The sequence below is a fragment of the Lampetra fluviatilis genome, chromosome 4 (genome assembly GCF_964198595.1).
Source record: "Lampetra fluviatilis chromosome 4, kcLamFluv1.1, whole genome shotgun sequence".
Classification (NCBI taxonomy): domain Eukaryota; kingdom Metazoa; phylum Chordata; class Hyperoartia; order Petromyzontiformes; family Petromyzontidae; genus Lampetra; species Lampetra fluviatilis.
In genome coordinates this window covers 69,456-85,483 of record NC_136278.1, presented here as the reverse complement: position 1 = coordinate 85,483, position 16,028 = coordinate 69,456, and the positions used below count along the sequence as shown (strand labels likewise).

The following is a 16,028-nucleotide window of genomic DNA, read 5'->3' as shown; positions in this document are numbered from 1 at the left end:
TGTGTATCTGTGTGTACGTGTTCATGTGGTACGTGCTCATGTGTATCTGTGTGTACGTGTTCATGTGTATGTGTGTGTACGTGTTCATGTGTATGTGTGTGTGTACGTGTTCATGTGTATGTGTGTGTACGTGTTCATGTGCATCTGTGTGTACGTGTTCATGTGTATGTGTGTGTACGTGTTCATGTGCATCTGTGTGTACGTGTTCATGTGTATGTGTGTGTACGTGTTCATGTGTATCTGTGTGTACGTGTTCATGTGTATGTGTGTGTACGTGTTCATGTGTATGTGTGTGTACGTGTTCATGTGTATGTGTGTGTACGTGTTCATGTGTATCTGTGTGTACGTGTTCATGTGTATGTGTGTGTACGTGTTCATGTGTATGTGTGTGTACGTGTTCATGTGCATCTGTGTGTACGTGTTCATGTGTATCTGTGTGTACGTGTTCATGTGTATCTGTGTGTACGTGCTCATGTGTATCTGTGTGTACGTGTTCATGTGTATGTGTGTGTACGTGTTCATGTGTATCTGTGTGTACGTGTTCATGTGTATCTGTGTGTACGTGCTCATGTGTATCTGTGTGTACGTGTTCATGTGTATGTGTGTGTACGTGTTCATGTGTATCTGTGTGTACGTGTTCATGTGTATGTGTGTGTACGTGTTCATGTGCATCTGTGTGTACGTGTTCATGTGTATGTGTGTGTACGTGTTCATGTGTATGTGTGTGTACGTGTTCATGTGCATCTGTGTGTACGTGTTCATGTGTATGTGTGTGTACGTGCTCATGTGTATCTGTGTGTACGTGTTCATGTGTATGTGTGTGTACGTGTTCATGTGTATGTGTGTGTACGTGCTCATGTGTATCTGTGTGTACGTGTTCATGTGTATGTGTGTGTACGTGTTCATGTGTATGTGTGTGTACGTGTTCATGTGCATCTGTGTGTACGTGTTCATGTGTATCTGTGTGTACGTGTTCATGTGTATCTGTGTGTACGTGCTCATGTGTATCTGTGTGTACGTGTTCATGTGTATGTGTGTGTACGTGTTCATGTGTATCTGTGTGTACGTGTTCATGTGTATGTGTGTGTACGTGTTCATGTGTATGTGTGTGTACGTGTTCATGTGTATGTGTGTGTACGTGTTCATGTGTATGTGTGTGTACGTGTTCATGTGCATCTGTGTGTACGTGTTCATGTGTATCTGTGTGTACGTGTTCATGTGTATGTGTGTGTACGTGCTCATGTGTATCTGTGTGTACGTGCTCATGTGTATCTGTGTGTACGTGTTCATGTGTATGTGTGTGTACGTGTTCATGTGCATCTGTGTGTACGTGTTCATGTGTATCTGTGTGTACGTGTTCATGTGCATCTGTGTGTACGTGTTCATGTGTATCTGTGTGTGTACGTGTTCATGTGTATGTGTGTGTGTACGTGTTCATGTGTATGTGTGTGTACGTGTGCATGTGTATCTGTGTGTACGTGTTCATGTGTATGTGTGTGTACGTGCTCATGTGTATCTGTGTGTACGTGCTCATGTGTATCTGTGTGTACGTGTTCATGTGCATCTGTGTGTACGTGTTCATGTGTATCTGTGTGTGTACGTGTTCATGTGTATGTGTGTGTGTACGTGTTCATGTGTATGTGTGTGTACGTGTTCATGTGTATCTGTGTGTACGTGTTCATGTGTATGTGTGTGTACGTGCTCATGTGTATCTGTGTGTACGTGCTCATGTGTATCTGTGTGTACGTGTTCATGTGTATCTGTGTGTACGTGTTCATGTGTATCTGTGTGTACGTGTTCATGTGTATGTGTGTGTACGTGTTCATGTGCATCTGTGTGTACGTGTTCATGTGTATCTGTGTGTGTACGTGTTCATGTGTATGTGTGTGTGTACGTGTTCATGTGTATGTGTGTGTACGTGTTCATGTGTATCTGTGTGTACGTGTTCATGTGTATGTGTGTGTACGTGTTCATGTGTATGTGTGTGTACGTGTTCATGTGTATGTGTGTGTACGTGTTCATGTGTATCTGTGTGTGTACGTGTTCATGTGTATCTGTGTGTGTACGTGGTAGGAAGTGCAGTTCGATTACAGCTCACGACCGACATCGGTGACGAATATCTGAACCGGTCCTGAGCCGTCACTGGGTGAACCGTTCACGAGTCCCTGGTGCGGCGTGCGGCCGTCGGGGAGACGAAGGCGGTCGGGCGTGACAGCTGCTCGCTCACAGCACTTGGCCCCGACTGTTCGAATCGCAGTCGGTGTTCGTCTGCCGTGGGCAGCCGAGACGAGGGACGTCTCCCGTTGACTGGAGCACGAGGCGCCTCGCCATCGCCTATCAGAAATAGGGAAGCATATATAGACTTGAGGAATGATCAAATATATAAATAACACACAGCGTGAAACATTCCATATACAAACTAACAGTACCAATTAATACACTACTTTGAATAATTCGTAAACCGTGCTTATACTTTAGTAATAGCAGTCGTAGTTTAATGTACACATTCCCATATCGCTCCCTCCACACACACAGATGAGAGTATTTTTTACTGTATATAAGGAGGAGGCGAATGTTTTGTGATGCTGCTGTGTTTGCCAGCGGTGCACAGGCACAGCCAACAACCAACAACAACCACCAACAACAACAACCACAACCAACAACAACCACAGCCATCAACAACAACAATCACCACCAGTAACAAGAACAACAAGAACAACCACAATCACCAACAACAATAACCACCACCAACAACAACCACAACCACCACCAACAACCTCCATTCCTCATAGTCTATACAAAACAACGTTCCACCTCCCTCTATACAATACGAACACATTACGGTCATTTCAGAGTAAGTTCAAGTTGTATTCGTCGCTGTATAATCGTGATCTGCATTACAGGTGCCGTGTACCCCATTCCACAACAATCTTACCGTCTATTGATAATTATCCGTTATTTGTTCATGATATCTGAATTCACAATAAACCGATTGGGTGGATGCTATGTTTCTGTTCACACACATATGCGTCCTGTATTACTCCCGTGCGAGTTGCGTCGAGGATCCAAAACAAAGACCCCCCGTGCATCACTTCCAAGCTGCCGGGTCAAATAGTGTTAGCGAGTGGCGGCACTGATGAAGGCTGGCACTGATGAAGGCTGCCACCGATGAAGGCTGGCACCGATGAAGGCTGTTACTGATGAAGGCTGCCACTGATGAAGGCTGCCACCGATGAAGGCTGGCACTGATGAAGGCTGTTACTGATGAAGGCTGCCACTGATGAAGGCTCCCACCGATGAAGGCTGCCACTGATGAAGGCTGCCACCGATGAAGGCTGGCACCGATGAAGGCTGTTACTGATGAAGGCTGCCACTGATGAAGGCTCCCACCGATGAAGGCTGTTACTGATGAAGGCTGCCACTGATGAAGGCTGCCACTGATGAAGGCTCCCACCGATGAAGGCTGCCACTGATGAAGGCTGCCACCGATGAAGGCTGTTACTGATGATGAAGGCTGCCACCGATGAAGGCTGCCACTGATGAAGGCTGCCACCGATGAAGGCTGTTACTGATGAAGGCTGCCACCGATGAAGGCTGCCACTGATGAAGGCTGTTACTGATGATGAAGGCTGCCACCGATGAAGGCTGCCACCGATGAAGGCTGCCACCGATGAAGGCTGTTACTGATGATGAAGGCTGCCACTGATGAAGGCTGCCACTGATGAAGGCTGCCACTGATGAAGGCTGCCACTGATGAAGGCTGCCACTGATGAAGGCTGCCACCGATGAAGGCTGCCACCGATGAAGGCTGTTACTGATGATGAAGGCTGCCACTGATGAAGGCTGCCACTGATGAAGGCTGCCACCGATGAAGGTTGTTACTGATGATGAAGGCTGCCACTGATGAAGGCTGTTACTGATGATGAAGGCTGCCACTGATGAAGGCTGTTACTGATGATGAAGGCTGCCACCGATGAAGGCTGCCACTGATGAAGGCTGTTACTGATGATGAAGGCTGCCACTGATGAAGGCTGTTACTGATGATGAAGGCTGCCACCGATGAAGGCTGCCACTGATGAAGGCTGTTACTGATGATGAAGGCTGCCACCGATGAAGGCTGCCACTGATGAAGGCTGTTACTGATGATGAAGGCTGCCACCGATGAAGGCTGCCACTGATGAAGGCTGTTACTGATGATGAAGGCTGCCACCGATGAAGGCTGCCACCGATGAAGGCTGCCACCGATGAAGGCTGTTACTGATGATGAAGGCTGCCACTGATGAAGGCTGCCACTGATGAAGGCTGCCACTGATGAAGGCTGCCACTGATGAAGGCTGCCACTGATGAAGGCTGCCACCGATGAAGGCTGCCACCGATGAAGGCTGTTACTGATGATGAAGGCTGCCACTGATGAAGGCTGCCACTGATGAAGGCTGCCACCGATGAAGGTTGTTACTGATGATGAAGGCTGCCACTGATGAAGGCTGTTACTGATGATGAAGGCTGCCACTGATGAAGGCTGTTACTGATGATGAAGGCTGCCACCGATGAAGGCTGCCACTGATGAAGGCTGTTACTGATGATGAAGGCTGCCACTGATGAAGGCTGTTACTGATGATGAAGGCTGCCACCGATGAAGGCTGCCACTGATGAAGGCTGTTACTGATGATGAAGGCTGCCACTGATGAAGGCTGTTACTGATGATGAAGGCTGCCACTGATGAAGGCTGCCACCGATGAAGGCTGTTACTGATGATGAAGGCTGCCACCGATGAAGGCTGTTACTGATGATGAAGGCTGCCACTGATGAAGGCTGCCACTGATGAAGGCTGTTACTGATGATGAAGGCTGCCACCGATGAAGGCTGTTACTGATGATGAAGGCTGCCACCGATGAAGGCTGCCACTGATGAAGGCTGCCACTGATGAAGGCTGCCACTGATGAAGGCTGCCACCGATGAAGGCTGCCACCGATGAAGGCTGTTACTGATGATGAAGGCTGCCACTGATGAAGGCTGCCACTGATGAAGGCTGCCACCGATGAAGGTTGTTACTGATGATGAAGGCTGCCACCGATGAAGGCTGCCACTGATGAAGGCTGCCACTGATGAAGGCTGCCACCGATGAAGGCTGTTACTGATGATGAAGGCTGCCACCGATGAAGGCTGCCACTGATGAAGGCTGCCACTGATGAAGGCTGCCACTGATGAAGGCTGCCACTGATGAAGGCTGTTACTGATGAAGGCTGCCACTGATGAAGGCTGCCACTGATGAAGGCTGCCACTGATGAAGGCTGTTACTGATGATGAAGGCTGCCACTGATGAAGGCTGCCACCGATGAAGGCTGCCACCGATGAAGGCTGCCACCGATGAAGGCTGTTACTGATGATGAAGGCTGCCACTGATGAAGGCTGCCACTGATGAAGGCTGCCACTGATGAAGGCTGCCACCGATGAAGGCTGTTACTGATGATGAAGGCTGCCACTGATGAAGGCTGCCACTGATGAAGGCTGCCACCGATGAAGGTTGTTACTGATGATGAAGGCTGCCACCGATGAAGGCTGCCACTGATGAAGGCTGCCACTGATGAAGGCTGCCACCGATGAAGGCTGTTACTGATGATGAAGGCTGCCACCGATGAAGGCTGCCACTGATGAAGGCTGCCACTGATGAAGGCTGCCACTGATGAAGGCTGCCACTGATGAAGGCTGTTACTGATGAAGGCTGCCACTGATGAAGGCTGCCACTGATGAAGGCTGCCACTGATGAAGGCTGTTACTGATGATGAAGGCTGCCACTGATGAAGGCTGCCACCGATGAAGGCTGCCACCGATGAAGGCTGCCACCGATGAAGGCTGTTACTGATGATGAAGGCTGCCACTGATGAAGGCTGCCACTGATGAAGGCTGCCACTGATGAAGGCTGCCACCGATGAAGGCTGTTACTGATGATGAAGGCTGCCACTGATGAAGGCTGCCACCGATGAAGGCTGCCACCGATAAAGGCTGTTACTGATGATGAAGGCTGCCACCGATGAAGGCTGCCACCGATGAAGGCTGCCACTGATGAAGGCTGTTACTGATGATGAAGGCTGCCATCGATGAAGGCTGTTACTGATAAAGGCTGCCACTGATGAAGGCTGCCACCGATGAAGGCTGTTACTGATGATGAAGGCTGCCACTGATGAAGGCTGCCACTGATGAAGGCTGCCACTGATGAAGGCTGCCACCGATGAAGGCTGCCACCGATGAAGGCTGCCACCGATGAAGGTTGCCACGGCATGCGAGGTGAGCGGTGGCCAACATCACGCCCGGTCGCCGTTGTCTTCACAGTGCTGATGTTTACGCTCCGTAACAGGTATTTATTTTAAGGCTGAGTCGACCTAGGAGAGGCTGAAGGCCGGTTCAGATAATCGTCGCTGGTGTTGGCCGTGAACGGGCATCGAACTCGGGTTCATAGCGCAGCGCGCTAACCGCTGCACTACCGTTTATATCGCATTTGTGATCGGCACCGAGCTTAGACGGGCGTTATGCCGAAGCGTGGCACCAAGAGCGGTGGCGCAGTGGTTAGCGCACTGCGTCATGAACCTTCACCTGAGATGGACTCAGTGTTGATTTGAAGCTGTCGTGACTGCAGGAATCCACACTCTGCTTCTTTCGGTAAAGTCACGTGGGTCACAGCACAAGCGCCCGTCATCAGGTGGAACAGACAGAGCAGCAGGACTGCTGCTGCTGACGTATGTCTGCAGTCCTCCTGCCGTATCTGTTGCGATCGAAACGTCGTGATCTACGATGATTGTTTCTACCTATACGTGACTCCACCGAAAGAAGCAGAGAGTCTGAGATGGAGTCCCTGTCACGGCTCACATCAGCGTCGAGCGATATCAGAACCAGTCCTATGCCTCCCCCTTAATCAACCCGCAGCGACCATTGTGGTGAAATATCGTCAACAAAAAACATTTGATCGAATAGCAACGGGATGCCTTCATTGAGCAAGGCTCTAACTTCAGTAATAAGTCACGGGGTCTTCCGCTTTGCACCCGCTTTAGCGTCACACTCCACGGCAGGCGAGTCACTTGGTGAACCGATGATGGTGGAGCTCGTGAGTGACAGTGCGAGCCACAGCAATGTGCACTATGAACTCTTGGCAGCGCCTGCCCTGTGACTGAAGTCAGTGAACTTCAGCGCAAAGCGAGAGACTCAGCTGGATGTCCATAGCTTGGTTCCGTCCCTCCACTCCCCTCGCCGCTATTAAACCAAAACACCTGCGCCTTCTACTCTTCCGGCGCCTCTTGCTCTCATTATATTCGCAGTGTTTTCTGTTCCCGTGTGTTTCGCTTAGTACCGTTAACACCTCGTTCATTAGTTTTGCAATATTCCTTAAGGACCTCGTCCTCCTTGTCTTCGATGTCGATCTTTCGTCTTTGTTTTGTTGCTGCTGTGCACACCACGGATTCCCCGTGTCAAACAGCCGGGGAACTGGCTGAACGGGATCAGCCGTGTAACAAATCACATAAACTAATAAGCAGACTCGGCTGTATTTGGGAGAGAAATCGAGACCTAAGCCCTGTAGAACATGAGGAGCTGAGTTCACCGCAGGCAGGGAGGGGATGCCCGACCCGTCGACTGCCGCAGCCGAAACGCGACTTACGATCGTACTAAATTCCTATAATTGCTCGACTGGCTGCGATATTAATTGTTTAAATATATGTATTATACACCTTTAGAGGGATGTTTTTTATTTATTTATTGAGAGCTACTTTTTGTGCTTAGTTAGTTGTCCTTCCCCCGCACCTCCGATTAGCGCGGTTAGCTACGTACGGTGCGAAAGAAGTTCAACAATACACGTGCATACATATACTTGTGTATAAGATATATTATATTGCGTAAGACAATGCTTTAAAAATGTGTGTATACGTGTCATTACGTGTTTGCTTTGTGTCGGTGTGGAGGCTGGTAGTGTAGTGGTTAGCGCTACGCTGCGCTTCGAACCTGGCGACCCGCATTCGATTCCCGCTCACGGCCAACACCAGTGACGATTGTCCGAACCGGTCCTGGGCCTCTCCCAGGTCGACTCAGTCTTAAATTAGTACCTGGCGCGATGTGTAAACATCGCCACTGGGGAGACAAAGGCGTGGTGCTGGCCACCCACCCCCTTGTGTGCTGTGCCAGCCTTCATAGGTGCTCGCTAATAGCACTTGCCCCAACAGTCTGCTAAGGCTGTACGGGAGGCGGGTCTCTGTCTTAATGTGGAGGTGAGATTTTTCCTGTCCATGGATATGGGTGTTGTTTTCAAGACAAGTCAAACGAGGACTCCGTATCGTTATGAGGGTCCTTGCCTGCAAGATCAACAGTTCGACAGTCTTGACTTGAGCAAGCCTGACTCATCTGCTGACGGATGTGGCTGTCTTGCAACAATGCTGCTGACATTACGCACTGCCAGAAGGGTGTGCGGCTGAATGGCTGTGTGTGTGATCCGTGTGAACGTGAAGAGGGCATCGCTCTCTTATCTCGTAGATCGGTTGTATGTATACGAGCAGATAAGACTACTAGTATCGATTTCATAATTAGATTTGATATTTTTTATAACGATTGAATAATTGTATATATATATAAAAGTCAAAAATTGTCTGTCGGTTTGTGGCTTTATGTGTGTTCGCGCGCTTGCGAAGGATTTGGCTCTTCAACGGTGGGGTTAACGTAGAATATTAATAGCCAGGTACCACGCCGTAAGCCCCGCCGTGAGCAAGCGCTATTCCTTTCTCACATCCGTCAACTTGTAACACGTTTAATTAGCGATTTAGTGCGATTTTTTTCGCGATCCCTTTATTTATTTATGACGCGTGCACGACCATACCAACTCACGCGCCTTTGGTGGGGGGGGGGCATTTTCTTTAGCGTTAAAAATGCTTTAAAAATACTCTAAACGCTGAGCTTAAATCTTCAATGTGTGATGTCCCCCCCACCCCGATGCTGCAGTTACTACGATACACAGTCGCTAGATGCTACCACTACAGGCCGTAGATATTACTGCAGAGCGGCCGGGGAGATCGTGGATGGGGGGGGGGATCAGCAGCCCAGCCCCAGCTTGCCAAGGTGCCACCTCGGCCGGCTGGACAATCTAGGCGAGGCCGGAGGCTCTGCACGGGACTCGGCCTCGCCACGCCACTCTGTCAGGTGACTACTTTGTGCTATAGAGTCCATAAATACTGCTATAGAGTCAGCATGTACTACTGTAGTGATAGCAAGTACCACCACAGTCGGTATGCACTGCTGTAATCATAGCAGGTACCACCACAGTTGGTACGCACTGCTGTTAGATTTGTAAGAGTAGTTTTGAAATATTTTTGTTGGCCAGGGCAACGCCAGGTATTTAAGCTAGTGATTTATAAAAACAAACAAGGAAATCACATAATCATAGTTGATCAGCCAAATGAACAAAAATATAAAAAACACGACGTTAATAGTGAACACTGCCTTGGAATACAAACGCATTTCATCGACCAACGATTCGATCTAAAAATCAGAATAATAAAATATCAATTACCCTTCCCATTTCACGATGTACTCTTGCGAGGTAATGTGTTTGTGATAATAATTGGTAATTTTGTATCATTTTACAGAATTTCCAAATCGCCCCCGTAATGCTTCATATTGGAAATTAAATACAATACACATGTATGTATGTTGAACTTCTTTCGCACTGTACGTAGCCAACCGAGCTCATCGGAGGTGCGAAGTTACATGAAGTTATCAGATGTATTGTTCGCGTTTAAGCAACACATGCGAGGTCCCTGACATTGTACTCTTGTGGGATCCCATACATAGTGCACACGTGTCCCGTACATTGTACACGTACATAGTGCACACGTGTCCCGTACATTGTACACGTACATTGTGCACACGTGCATCGTATGTGTCCGCTCCGCAGAGATATTGTGAAACCCGGTGGCTGAGCACAGGCCCAAAGCCAGCAGCAAACATCAATTGTTATCAAAGCTGTAATTGTAAAGCGTCAACGCGTTTGTTGAACAGAGCGAGGTTATTGTTGTTGTTGTTGTCGCGAGAGGTTTGGGGAGAGAGACGATCGGAGACCATTCCAGAATGGGGCAGTGCGAGTGAAGACGTCGATAGAGAAGTGGGTGACCTGCCGAGTGGTGAGTGGGTGGGTGGATTGGTGAGTGGGTGAGTGGTCAGTGTGTTGTTGCGACCTGTAGTGTGGTGGTTGATCACCGTGTGGATGCGATGACAGTCAGTGTGTGGTAGACCGGGTACTTTGATCATCGGGCAATCTATTCAATTCTATTCTATTCGCAATCTATTCGCATTAGCCGCGTCTCGTCGTGCGGGTGACAATCGATGATTCGCGATGTCGCGTGCACCGAAGAGTGTGAACGAGACGGACGACGCCGCGACAGCCGTGACGAGGCGAGAGCTCATCGCGAGCGTGCCGGTGATCAGTGGCAGGCCGTGATTCTAGAGCATTGCATGAATATAGATGCATGCGTTACATCGTTTATAAAATCATATATATACATAGAATCATTAACCAAGTGTACAGACTCGCGGATGACAGCCTGGCACACATTCTGGGCTGTAGCTACAATGAGTTTTTGGGCGCGTTGTGTTCCTCTCGCTCCGCCCTGCGCATTGTGTTACCGCTCGTATCGTGTCCGCGGTGTCATCACACAAACCGCTCACACCACTACCCCCGTCATCTCCATTGTCTTATAACAGACAGAACGTTAACGGTTCGGGAAATGGTCATCTTCAGGCCATGTCATTGTGATACTGGCAGTGGCCCATAATCACACATCCTGTCAATACCGGCATCGGTGACATTGGCCCTTACAAAAGATAAACAAATACGGTATGATAGGCGACGTTTCGGGAAAAGGCCTTCATATATATATAACATAGATGATGTTTAGAACAGAGAGAGAGATTGTCTTAGCGGCTCGGTCAAACCCCGCATTTTAATGAAACCGATGTGAATTTAAATGTTTTGTTTGATTTGAATAAATGAAACCGCTTTGAGTTGATCCAAGAACAATTTCCCATTGGCAGCGACCGAGTAGCAAATATTAACAACTTAACGCTTACAACTGAGAAAATAATATTATTCTTGCAAATGTAACACTTCACGGACGTAAGTGACCGTGACCGAGGCGCGGAGCCAAGCGCAGTGTCGCTCGCAGCAGCCACGGGACGCCGAGAGGCCGAGCGGAGGGAGCGCTGCCGCTGCGAGTGGCGGCGGCGGCAGCGGCGGCGGCAGCGGGGACGATGGCTGCGTTCTACACGGCGGGGCCTGCCGCGGAGAAGCGGCTGCGACTGTGGCCCCCCTGCTCCCTGGTGCAGGGAGTGGCCCTGCTCCTGCTGCAGGGAGTTCTACAGTGAGCGCAGAGAGCGAGAGGGAGACGACGGGATGGGCCGAGGCTCAGGCAGCAGGGGCTCTGGCAGGCGGCTCTGCTGCTGGCGATGGAGAGTCCAGATGGGGGAGGTGGGAGGAGGAGCTGAGGACAAGAGGCGCGAGCGAGATGTTTTTCTCGGCCGTCGGAGTTTCTTGAGGTTACTCGGTGGGGATGGACCAAGGGAAGGAGTTGCAGTCGTCGGGGCGAGACGACGCTGCAGGCGAAGGTGTCGGCGATTCGGGTGGTGACGAGTGGACGTCAGTGACAACGGGCCCTGAGGTGGAAGATGTACGATCTGATGATGCGGTTGGAGTGGCTGAAATTCTGGTTTCCTGAGTGCTCACCTGGTTGAAGAACATCAACCTGAAACTTTAACTCACGAGCAGATTGCATGGACACTCACTCACCAGGCGTGGTGTCTCCGACAACAGCGCTGCCGCATGCCGCGTGTCGCCTTCGTCGGCGGCACGGGAGAGGCGAGCTCCTACCAGCCGAGAGAAGAGCCTGCAGCCAAAGCACAGCCTTGTCTGGAGATTATCAAAAAAACGAATTAATAAGCAGACAATGTGTCTCCCTCACACATCTGTCCCTCCACGTAATAGTACTATGTCGTAACACATTCCATCAGCCGCCCGTCTTCTTTCTGGGAGTGAATACTTTCAGCACCATTGGTTCAATGAAGGCAAACTCTGGATCGGTTTCAGAATTAAGTGTCTCATCAGCAGTCAGGCTTGCTTGAATGTCTGAACCGTTCCAGATGTTTGTTTGTGTTGCACCAAAGCATATTTAAATTACGTGTTCACAGACGGGTCGATGTGGTGGATGGGATGTGTAAAACACGAGTACAAATACTTCTGGACTTACCATCTCCACGGTCGCTTCAGTGCATCTGAGCTGTTGGCCAAATTAACGCAGCGGGGGCGGCGGCTCCACGGTCGTCACAGCGAACGTCTTCAGAACAACAGCCGAGGAGCGGAGGCACGAGGCGACGCGAGGGAGACGATTCCTCCAGCACGAGGTCGCGTGTCCCGATCTTCCAGGCACGAGCGACTTCAGCGACAAAAGAGAAATGTTATACAAGGGTCACGCTATCTTAATGCTCTCATAATACTCCAGCATGTTGTTGTCTTTCCGCACACTATTCATGACCAAGGAGAGATAGGTACATGTCAAGATAATACTCATTGCTCACAAACACTAATTTAACGCAGACATCCACAATACATACCACATGCTTTGGGGCAAGTGCTGTTCGCGATCACGTTTGAAGATCCTGACGGCGCACGAAAAAGTGATGTGGCCAGAACCACCCCTGCCGCATTTGTCTCCCTGTTTGAGGCGTGTAGACACACATCTGATGTGTAGACACACATCTGATGTGTAGATACACATCTGATGTTAGCCGTGGCTAGGAATTGAACCCAGGTGGCGGGGTTCGTAGAGCAGCGCGCTAACCGGTGCACCACTGCACTCCGTACCCACACAAGCACACACACGGACAATAGACTCTCTCACATATCCGCACACACACACATATATATATGTGCAACGGACTGAAATATTGTCACAAACACATACAAAGATCCCTCGTGTATTCTTCTCTCGTGTAGCCTACGCAGGCTGTTGGGGCATGTCCTGTTAGCGACCACCTATGAAGAGACCAGCAGGGCTCACGATCGAGTGGTGTGTGCTCGGTTCTAATTGAAGGTGAGTCGACCTCGCGAAGGCCCATGACCGGTGCAGATCTCACTCGTCAATGATGTTAGCCGTGGCCAGGAATCGAACTCGCGTTGTGGAGTTTGTAGCGCAGCGTGCTAACCACTGCGCCGCAGCTTACCGCACACGCACACAGCGACACACACAGCGACACACACACACCGGCACACACGCACGTGCAGAGCGACACACAAACGCACTGAAACACGCACTTAGACACACACGCACACGCACTGATACACACACATGCTCGCACACGTGGCGGTGCTCAGCCCGCCGGGTACGCGCACACACGTACAGTGTCTACATTATGCAAGTGTCACGCAGGAATGGCAGCTATGCGCTTTTCGTTAAAATCCGCACACAAATGAAAGTTGGTCACAAGGAGCGCGAGACGCTGGCACGGTCAGCGCTCAGTCACACCGAGGGGAGGGGCTGTGGGGGCGAGCGGGAGGAGGGACGGAGAGGGAAGGAGGAGGCGGAGTCGACGGGACTCCCCGCGCACGCGTGAGAACACGGGCGCCCTGCGGGGAGGGAGGGAGGGAGCGGGGTAGAAAGAAGGGGGTTGAACGGCGCCCTTTGCGTGACGGGGAGTGGCCTTGGCGAGGGCGGAGGCGCTCTCCTGGCACCGGGGCTTGCGGAGACTGGGGGGGGGGGGCGATGGGTGGGGTGCGAGCGCGGAGGGAGATGATGGAGGGGGAGGCACACGGACATCGCCACACGCGCGTGTCGCCACCATTAGCGAGCAACTCCGGCAAACGCGCTCCGTGGGTAACGCGCTCGCCTTCATCGCTGCCGCTGCGCCGCAGCTGTGGTTCTTGTGAGGGTCGTGAAGACCTCGAAGGGCTGAGAGAGAACGAGAGCTTTTCCATCGCATCTCGCTGAGCAATTAGCGTGTCGTCTCTTCTGTCGTCTCGCCGTAATTATTTATTCATATCGGGACGCGGCCTCTTTTAAAGGGCCGGTCACGGGCACGCATGCGTTTAAAAAGTGAGCGATAACCGCAGCGACGTAAATCGACGATCTCCCCGGTCCCATCGCCGGGCGCGAGGGGAGAGGCGGCGGAGAGGGGCCGCCACCCCTTGGGCCGCTGCGCTCGGAGGAGCTTCGGGCGAGCCGGGGTCTCCCGCTGTCCAAGGCGTGCGAGTCGGCGCCACGCTCGGCATGGAGAGAATGAAGGAGGGGACCCCACAGCAGCAGCAGCAGCAGGGGACGGTGGCGCCGCGTTTGGCCTTCAGCGTGGACGCGTTAATGTCGGACCTTCGAGAGCGTGAGAGGGAGCGTGAGACGGAGCGTGAGACGGAGCAAGACATCTCCACCATCAAAGGCGGTGGCGCTGACGCTGGAGACACTGAGAGTCCGACAGCCGCAGAGACTCAGAGAGACAACGGCCCCTGGGGCCCGCCATCGAAGTTCTCGTCTCCACCAAGTGAGTGCAGCAGAAGTAGAGCAGATACGCAGACGATCTGCCTCGTCCGTGCAGAATTGCAGCGGCATTGGATACGAGCACACCCTGGGCCGGTTTCGGCATTGAGTATCTCATCAGCAGGGTCAGGTTTGCTTTAAAGCAATGCTGGTGAACTGCCAGATTTCATTTTATACAAAAGCTATGTCCAAACAGCATCACGCAGGGGCGGTGGGGAATGGTTAAAAGTGACAAAAACAAAACCACCTTGAGTTAATGTGAGACAAATAGCAAGGGTAGTGTGCGTTTAGAATGTTACTGAACGTATCTAGATTCATCTCAAGATGCGGAGTAAATTCTAATTACAGCGCAAATTCATTGTACGAGCATCAAGTCTGAGGAGCGGCTCAGTGACTTCACTTTGAGCTCACGCCGAATAGCGAACCTGGTCCAGGAGGCAGATTTGTTCAGAACGCGTCTTTTCTTATATTCTCCGCAGCGACGATAACGACAATTCTGTGTTGTGCGTCTCACCAGGACCGGTGTCTAAGAGAGAGAGGGGGGGGGGTCGCCGATAAACATTGGTTCCAGCGAGTCTCTCTCGTGTGGAACACATCATGCTGCTGGGATTAATGGCGTGAGTGCATGTGTACGCATGGCGTCGTTTGAGAAACTTCTCCTCGTCTGTGGGTATCGTGCTGATTAACTCGTGGTCAATCAGTATATGTCATACACTTGCTGTGGCCGTTTTTATGTGAAACAGCGACTATATGTGATGTATAATCCGCTGTTTGGTTTCACTCGCGGGGGGCATCTCAAATGTCCACATTGCTTAAATCCGCGTCCTTAGCAAAGACATCTCCATCGCCAGTAAACGGAGTAATCCGCCCTCCCCACCCCGAGTCAAGGTGCGCACAGACGAGATAGTCAAAGGGAGTCCACGTTCACGGTCGTCAAAGTCAACAGTCAGAGTGATTTGTTGCTCAACTGAGCATCGAGGCATCGGTGTTCATCTCCCTTTTATGGACCTCAGCCAGTGGTGGAAATTCCACGATACGATAACGGGGCGAGTATATCCACGAGGACCACCACTGTTGACTTGCCCACAAAGTGGTACTGTATATGTTTTTCATCGAACCCGGAGGGATGATATGCTGAGTAAACCACCGCCACGACCAGGAGTTGAACTCGCCACCTCCCGAAGTATAACATCTAGTAGGTCATCAGCATCGTCAAGCAAGCTTGACGATGCAAGCTTGACAATGCTGATGAGACCATGAATGTCGAAACCGGTCCAGAGTTTTGCTGCTGAATTGAGTTACTCAGAAAGACTGCCGCGTGGCTGATAGGATGTGTTAAACTAATATTTTGTGTGTGGAGGGACAGGTTTAGGAATGGGACGAATTGTCCGTGTATCTATTTTATAGGCTGTAAGCGCGTTTATCCTTTGGACTCACTGCTCTCGGTCAAATGAGTGGAATTCCCACCGCTGTTTCAGG

General features: G+C 50.8%; 1 protein-coding gene across 1 annotated transcript in view; it reads left to right on the top strand.

Annotated features, from left to right (window-relative positions):
• The first annotated feature begins 13,865 nt into the window (after positions 1-13,865).
• The window catches only part of LOC144931238 (homeobox protein MSX-2-like), a 28,112-nt gene continuing 25,949 nt past the window's right edge, over positions 13,866-16,028 (top strand). Inside the window, exon 1 of the mRNA XM_078855041.1 lies at positions 13,866-14,553. Within this exon, the coding sequence (XP_078711167.1) occupies positions 14,289-14,553 (265 nt within the window). The 5' untranslated portion in view covers positions 13,866-14,288. The remainder of the gene's footprint in view (positions 14,554-16,028) is intronic.